Source organism: Chinchilla lanigera, unplaced genomic scaffold (genome assembly GCF_000276665.1).
Source record: "Chinchilla lanigera isolate Chin_1 unplaced genomic scaffold, ChiLan1.0 scaffold00015, whole genome shotgun sequence".
Taxonomy (NCBI): domain Eukaryota; kingdom Metazoa; phylum Chordata; class Mammalia; order Rodentia; family Chinchillidae; genus Chinchilla; species Chinchilla lanigera.
This window is the reverse complement of record NW_004955416.1, coordinates 5,477,722-5,486,744: the sequence shown is the minus strand read 5'-3', so window position 1 is coordinate 5,486,744 and position 9,023 is coordinate 5,477,722. Positions and strand designations below refer to the sequence as shown.

The following is a 9,023-nucleotide window of genomic DNA, read 5'->3' as shown; positions in this document are numbered from 1 at the left end:
CCACCACCACCACCCCAACCACCCCTTCCGCCTCCTTCTTGTCTCTTTTGCCAAGGGGGCATCTCAGGGGGTGGTGGTTCAATTTCATTTGGCCGGCCTCCTCTGTCAGGGACTCTTCCCATCAGCACCTGTGTGAAGGAACGTCTTCTTTCAGTTTCTAATATTTTTAAAATTAAAATTTACATAAAGGCTTCAAATGATAATAAAATTACTGTTTACAAGAAACAGAAGCCACATATTTAACAACAAGGCTGTATGAATACTGAAAATATGAGTGTAAAATCTGTCAAATTTCTTAGAATGTGATATTATTTTAAAACAATCTGGGTATTTCTGAAACTTAAAGGCTTGTTAATTTTCTCTCACTTAAATTTAACAAATCTATAACAAATACAATACACATCACACTAAAATTTTTCAACAAAATATTTTCAATATATACAAACTACATACCCTACATTAATTAACTTCATATACTTTTATATAATAACTCTGGGCTCTCTATTCCTATTTAGTACAGAATATCCAATAAATGATTATATTCCTAAGCACATTTTATTTCAACAATGACAAATTACATGTGAAAAGGTGGAAGTAACAAGCACTGAAAATAACTATGATTCCAGGTATCACTGCAAAGGGATATGTAATAAGACTGTCAAAAAACTATTATTCCTTTTTTGGGGGAAATAAGCACACTTGCTTTTAATAATGGTAGTTATTATTACAGGTTGAGCATCCCTAATCCTGAAATCCAAGATGTGAAATGCCCCCAAATCTAAAACTCAAGTGTCAACGATGTCATAAGTGGGAAATTCCACAAATGATCCCATGTGATGGGTCAAAGCACAAATGCACTAAAAAAAAGCATAAAATTACCTCCACACTATATTATAAGGTATAGATGAAACATGAACAAATTTTGTGTTTAAGTTTGATTCTCATCCCCAAAATATCTCATTAATGTAAATACCCCAAAATTTGAAAAAAAATTCAAAAATTGAAACACCTCTGGTCCTAAGCATTTCTGTATGAGAATAACAAAGAGTTAATGTATTCCTTGAACTATGTTTTACAATACTTTGAAATATAAGTTAGGGAAGAGATTAATTTACATTACCAGCCTCCTCTAGAACAGAGCTACTTTATATCCCCGTGAGTGGAGTGAAAGAGGTAACTGTGAAGAAGGTGTCGATGGCCTGTCACAGCCAAGGCGAATACAATAGTATCTTGCTAGTACTTTTCAGGAAGGCAAAATATTTACTCCTCAACCAAAATGACTTAAAATCAGTTGGAATCTATTTCTGCTAATCAAAATTGTATTTAGAAATTTACATCGTAATGAAATAAAGTAGTACAACCTCATGCTGGAACAAGGCTGTAGGTATATATACATTCTTCTAATGTTAGCAATAATGTCCTAGTTACCAAACCCATAAAAACAGACTTTCCAGGTTATTACTGTCACTGGTCTCTCACCAGCCATGTTGGTAGGCACAGGAAGATGATGTATGCTCAAGAACTGATCATGAGATTACCCTCAAATAACTAGCCTGTCAGTAAAGCAATGGGCAATATCACTTGCAGAAGCAAAACACTTGATCCAGTAAAACTAGACAGAGATTATAATTCAATGCAACATACTAAGTAACATATTGAAAAAAAAAGAACACTTTCAGAAGCTAAGATGGATTGATTTAAAATGGAAGCAGAGGCAAATACTAGAGACACCTAATTTAGCAATAATCAGCACACTAGTAACTAAAAAACAACCACCCTGCAGGCTAAGGGTATATAGCTCAGTACCAGGGCAACAGACCCTGGATTCAATCCCCAGCACCACAAAACAAACAAAACTCCCTCTGGCCAAATACCATCTCAAGCTAGCCTGAGTGAGAAACAATGTTGTTTTACTTTTGTTTTCTGTAGTAATGGGAGATAAAACTAAGGGACCCACGCTTGCTAAGGAAGTGTTCTACCACTGAGTTATATTCCCAGCCCAAGAAATAATGTTTGTTTTTTTGTTGTTGTTTTTCTTCTGGTACCAGGAATAGAACTCATGACCTTGTGCTTGCCAGGCAGGCACTTTGCCTCTGAGCTAAATCCCCAGCCCCAGAAATAATGTATTTTAAATTACCTATAGCCCTTACTTGTTCATTTTTTTACTCTTCTGCAGTAAAGTTTGCTGTGGAGGGCTCTACCTCAATGGAAAAGACATGCTGGTGAAGCTAACATTCTAGACTACTGTTACTGTAATACATTGTTTAAAAAAAATTTCTTGCCCAAGAAAGCAGTTCCTCTAAGTAAATGCCGGAGCTGGAATGTGGACCCGGAGTGGTATGACACAGAGCACATACTTTTCTTACCTTTCTACCACATACAGAGTCAAATGACAGTAAATGAAACAACTGTTTCAGATTCTGACAAACCATGGTTACAAACTGGAAAGAAAAAAAATTCTGCTAAAGTTACTAATAAAAACAACTCTCAATTCCTGAAATTCTGATAAAGCATTGATTCAATTTATGAACGCAGAAATTCAAATGAACATACACAAATAACAAAATTAAGCCTCCACAGAGTTCACCAAGACTCAAAACAAGGATATTATAAATTCACTCTACCGTGCTGAGAGAAAACCAACCTTATTAATGGCACATGCTGTTTTCTCCCGACTGATGCCACTACTTGTCCTAATGATCTTAGACAGATCCTCACGAGCAGCAAGTAGGTGAGCCAATGTCACAGTCGTCTTGGGAGACAAAGCATAACGCTTAGGTTGGTAAATTCTTGCTATGCTGTCTGTCTTTACCTAAATTACAAGGGTTGGGGGAAAAATGAACATAAGTAAATTTTACTGAAAGTAATAACAATCAAACTTCAGAAGAGAAACAAGATAATGCACAAGCCAAGAAAAAGTAAACACCTGATAATTTATATGCAAAATAAAGAAAAAAAAGACCTACAGGTGCTAAAAAAAATACATGCTACAACAACTCTAAGTAACGTACCGTGAATGGATTAAAATACCTAAATGCAATTTTACTAAAACAGGTACAGGACTTTAAAAAATAAAACATCAGTACTGTCCTGCCAAATAAAAGGAGTACTTGAATAAATGGTGAGAGGTATCAAGTTTTGGGATAGGAATATTGAGTATTACTGTCAACTTTTCTCTCAAGTTATAGATTTACTGTAATCCTATTAAAATGGTTTTGGGGAAGATGAAAAAAAAAATCTAAAATTAATCCAGAAATTAAATACAGAAGAACTACTCAAAGGATTTTGAAGAGGAGTTCCAACTGGTAATAATATACAATATGAAACTGTCACTGTCTTAATAGCTAATATTTACCAAACACTTACATTTAAAAAAAATGGGGAAGAATCCCAACTCTGCCCACTTACTAATAAAGGTCTACCTGATCCCCAAGTATAAGTGTACAGAGAAAAATGCATTGTCTGTCCTCAGTATAATTAGTTAAAACTTGGAAGAAAAATACGGATTGATGACACAAAACAATGACTGATATTCACAGCCTCAAAGGTATGAATACATTTACACAAACAATAAAGGAGTCAAAGATTAACAAGGGAGAGTTATTTTAAATGGAACTGGACTGAACTGTTAACTATTTCTAAAAATATTAGTAACAGTATTAACAAGGTGCACACATACTAAAGGGAATTCCAAAGTTATTAACAATTGTATGAAGTTTTATCTTAAATTTTAAAACTTACCTGAATATAAAGATTAAAATTTCTACATATCAAAAGTTATAAAACAAAACACAACCAAGGAAAATACTTTTAACAAGGAAATTAGAAAACTCCCTTAATATATAAAAAAGCTCAACCAAAAGGAAAGCAGACTCTTTAGAAAAAAAGACATAAATAGAGAAAAGAGGAAATTCAAAGGACAAGCTTATAAAAAAAAGGCCAATTGACCAGTAATAAGAATATACCAATTAAGATGAGTCCTTTTTAGCTATCAAGTTAGCAAGAAAATTGGTCATACCCTAAAAGTTAGAGAGGCTAAAGTTAGCTAAAATTTCATTTACCCCACTGGTACAAGTTTAAATTCATACAAACTCTGGAACACAATTTGGCCAACAAAAGCAAGGGCACAAGTTTCCTTTTAAGGAAATCAACCATAGATAATACTTTAACATTTATAATACAGTATAAAAAGTAAAAAATTATACACAGGAACATTTCTGGTATTAATATGACAGAAAGGTGTACAATAAGAGTTAAGTAAATGATGGCAGCACCACCTGGTAAGATAACAATGCAGACACAAAAAGGGACACTAAAAGAAATGAAGTAAACACACTTCCATATGTTACAACATACGAGAACCTTGAAAAAGTTATTCTACCTGAAAAGTCAGACACAAAGGTGTATGTTACATCATTTTTTTACATGAAATAGCCAAAACAGATAAATCTACAGAAACAAAAAGAACATTACAGAAATGGGTGCCAGAGATCTATGATGTTGAAGATGACTGTTAATAGTTGTTTACTTCATTGTGAGGTAACGAAAATTTTCTGGAATTAATAGTAATGGTTATATAACAGTGAATATACTAAAAGCTACTAAACTATATTCTTTCAAATGCTTAATTTTATGTTTGGGGAATTACTTTTCACAAAAATGAAATTCGAACTTAATTATTTTTTGAGACAGGATCTCCCTATGTAGCACAGGTTGGCCTTGAACTCATGGCAATCTTCCTGCCTCAGCCTCTTAAATGCTAGGACTACAGACATGTACCACAATGTGCTGTTAAAATTTATTTTAAAAAGGTAATTTGAAGTAGAGTTTTTAGAATGGTCACAATACATTTAGTTAAAACTATAAAATTCTATACTAAGAATATTATTTCAAGACCAGCAAAACAATAGAGAAAACAAACTACATTAATCTTACTAATAAATGGGTTTAGCCAGGCATGGTGTTGCACATCTGTAATCCCAGCACTATGGAAGCCTGAGGCAAAAGGATTGCAAGTTTAAGCCCTGGGAAAGACTCTGACTCAAAACAAATTTTTTTAAAGGCCTGGGAATGTAGCTCAGTGCAAACACATAGAAATATATATATATACAGAGTCTGCCAAAAAATGTATATACACCTCAGGAAAAGGAAAACAGTATGATTTTTTTCAACAGATGTTTTTACCCTGGCAGAACACGACAGCAAAAGCAAGCAAGCAAGCTTAACAGTGTCACTTTGCACCTTTTATCTTATCCAGACTGCTGGAATTAGGGTGGTACCAAACCAATCAGTAGACTGATTTAGTAATAATACACCCTTAATCTCAGTATCACACACTCTAGATTCAGCCAACTCTAAAAAAGCCCTATGACTGCATGAGGCTTTGGGAGGACACCTAGACACAAACCCTTACAGTATGTGTGTGTGTGTGTGTGTGTGTGTGTGTGTATTTACAAGTGAAGAATAACCCTGGGGTAGGCATCAAAAGCATGAAAATCATGCACATTCTTTAAAAAATTTTACTTCTAGGCATATATTATATATTTGAACAAAAATTTAGAGGCCAAAAATTTAATTAAAAAGTTAAACAGAAAATTAGAAGAAACTTCAATGTCTATCAATAGCTACAAGTAGAAGATGAAATATTCTGCCAAGATTAAAACTACTATAAAACATTTGATGAGTCACTCAACAATATCAGGCATATTGTTCTATTAGGAAAATAAAGGAAATGATAGAGATTTATTAAATTTAACAAGGAAACTTAGGGTACACATACATATAATCAACTGAAAAAATTTAAAAATCAAAATTTATCTTGAAAAGCTAAAGAAAAAAATAAGAAAAAAATTTAAAGTCTTCCAAGATAAGGAAAATATAAAAATAAAAACAGCCTCCCTGTCCTAAAATATGACATAAAAAGACCAAGATGCAAAGATAAAATACCAAGATATTTCCTAAGAGCATCTGCTCAAAGTCCCAACTTAAAATCAATAAATAATCAATATGCCCATGTCACTCTAAATGTTCAAAGAACATATCAAAACTCATTTGTTTAACATTTCCTGAAATCTTAATGACAACACCAAAAACATCCTCCAAGTTATTGGAGTGAGATACTAACTTTCCAATATGCCACATATTTCTAAATTCCTTTCTCTTGTAAAAATTCTATCAGGTTAAACTGCAGATCCAACATATGTATAACCTCTATTAAGTTTCCAGAAGTCAACAAAACAGATTATCTCCCACATGTCTGAACTATTTCTTGAGGTCAACTATCATTTTATGTACTTCTTTGATGGTTCACAGCTGTTGGGGCATCTGAGCTTCCTGCATACAAGTTACTCCAATGACATGGACAGACACAGCCTAGTTTATTCGAGTGCACCAGAATAATAGCAAGAGTTAAGTTCATAAACTGAGGTACACTGTATAGACAAGAATCAGGCCTGACACCTGTTTAATTCTTGCAGTATCTCTGCAACTCTCAAATGACTTCTGCAGAAATCCTGAAGGAGCAAGGATCCCCTACCCCTTGTTCCCAACCTCCCGAGTCAAGACTGCAAGTCCATGCAATTCATGCCAAACGCCTGCCGTTTGGATGGATCAAAGCTACTCAATTTGTAATCCTAGAAAAGCAAGTGGGGTCAGGAGACCAGAAAAGGGAGTATGAATGTATACTCAAGTCACTCAGGAACTTTTATGCAGGTGTAAGAAACTTATGTCAAAGTGGCCTCAAGATTGTTTAATAGGAGACAGACGAATGTAACTCCATGTTTACTGCTAGAAACCAAAGCTTTGTGTGAAATCTTGAATTTATGGAGAGGGTTGGAGGTGGGAGGGTGGGAAAGTATATACCTGTCTGTTCTTTCCCTGAACCCTTCACATCATTCCTGAACTGCCCAGGACCAAGCCCCCTTGGGCTTTGGAGACCCCATCACTGGGGTGTCTATTTGATGGTTGATTTGGCTGTACTCCGGTATACTTCCTTTTCCTACTTTCTAATCATTTTGTAACACGTGTGCTGACTTTTCCTTCCCTTCACCTTTCCCCGGGAAAATACAATGAATAAAAAGTCTTATTGGTACTCAAGAATCAGGCCTGAATTGTTTGAAAAGCTAAGTATTACTGAAACAGAAATCTTTTAATCTTATCTGAAGTAATAATAGTTTGAACCAGCAAATCTGTTATAAACACTCTTTACTTTTCTGTATCTATCTACGAAGTGTTTAGAAAGAGAGTCTGTGTAAAATACATAAAAGAGGATTTACACATAAATGAGTCAGACTGAACGTATTAAATAATAAAAAGATGCACACATCTTACAGCAAAGAGAAGGAAAGGACACATGGAAGGAATCAACATCTCTGAAAACAATATGGAACTGAAAATCAGAGTTAACTACAGTTAACAGAACAGTCTACTTCTCCAAATCCATGCTGTAACTCCTCTCCCACGGGCCAAAAGAACAAAAAAGGTATAAAAGAAAATGAGGTTTCCTTTTTTGAAAAAAAAATGGGCAGCTATAGAGAAAAGATGTTTTATATGCTAGCAATTAGAACTATCACAGCACAAGAGCCAGCTTTGAAGCCTGACATTAGTAATCCCTATCAATGACAGAGGTTTCCAATCACTTTTTCAGTGCTTCACTCTTCAATATGAATAACCAAGAAATACTATGCAGGTGAAGAAAGCCACCAACAAGAGTAATCAATAAAAATAAACAAGCAAATAAAAAATTATGTTGGAGGAAACATATAATTGAAGGGAAAATGCTTCCTCGAAGACAAGATCAGAAAATAGAAAGATAATGCCATGCTCCTATGTAAGCAAAACAAATATAGTCAAAAGAGCCATACTACCAAAAAAAAACCCCGATACACAGATTTAATGTAATCCCAATCTACCAACACCATTCCTTGCAGATCTAAAGATAACAGCCTAAAATTCACGTAAAACTAGGTAAAGACTCAAAATAGTAAAAGTAATCCTGGATAACAAGAGCAAAGCAGGATTTACATTACAAAGCTACACTGATTAAAAATAGCATAGTATTAATACAAAAAAAAAAAAAAGATGTGTGGCTCAATGGACCTGAATGGTAGAAGTAGAAAGAACACCATGCACATTCAGCTATTCGATCTTTGACAAAAACGCCAAAAATATACTCGAAGGAAAAATACCTTCTTCAATAAATGGTGCTGAAAACTGGATATCTACACGCAGAAGACTGAGTTTAGACCCATACATTTCACCATGTACAAAGCTAAAATCTAAATGGATCAAAGATCTAAATGTTAATTTGCTGGAAAATAAAATAAGTAAAACTCTTCTTTAACACATAAGCATAGACAAAGACATTCTGAACAGAAGCCCAATGGCATAAGAAATGCTACCAAGAGTCAACAAATAGGAACATATCAAATTAAAAAGCTTCTGCACAGCAAATGAAATAACCGTACAGTGATAAGACAACCTATAGAATGGGAAAAAAATTCTCAGTTATTCCTCCGTGGTGGATTGACAACTAACTGGTGGTCAGCTTGTAACACCCAGCTGAATTGAGTCAGTGTGGCGCTGGATGTGAAAGGTTCAACTGAGGATTGCTGCCAACAAAATAAAAAGGAGAACTGGAGAGGAAGAGGAGGAACTGTTGGGGGCTGTTCATTCTCCTGGAGGAGCTTGTCATGCTGGATTTCCTAATATGAACTCAGCTGTTCTCATCATCAGAGGAGCTCAGGACCTTGTTGTCACTGAGGATGGCTGCAGTTTACTTTAGGGGAGCTCTGGTCCTTACTTTGAGCATCACTTCCTGGCTCCAGAGGGGAAGAGGGTACACTGTTCAGTGTCCTAGAGAAGTTTGTTGGGCTAGCTTTCCTGAAATGAACTTGGCTGTTTTCATGTTGGAAATGCTCAGGACTTCGCTGTTGCTGAGGATGGCTGTGGGACTTTTCGAGGGAGGTCTAGTCCTTACTTTGAGCATGGCTTCCTGGCTCCTGTGCAGATTCTTCAGCCTTCTC

General features: G+C 35.1%; 1 protein-coding gene across 1 annotated transcript in view; it reads right to left on the bottom strand.

Annotated features, from left to right (window-relative positions):
- Fam98b (family with sequence similarity 98, member B) overlaps positions 1-9,023 on the bottom strand; it is a gene marked incomplete at its 3' end in the record, with an annotated part of 29,513 nt that continues 20,490 nt past the window's right edge. The window contains 2 exon segments of the mRNA XM_013512677.1: positions 1-128; positions 2,645-2,812. Of these exon segments, the coding sequence (XP_013368131.1) occupies positions 1-128; positions 2,645-2,812 (296 nt within the window).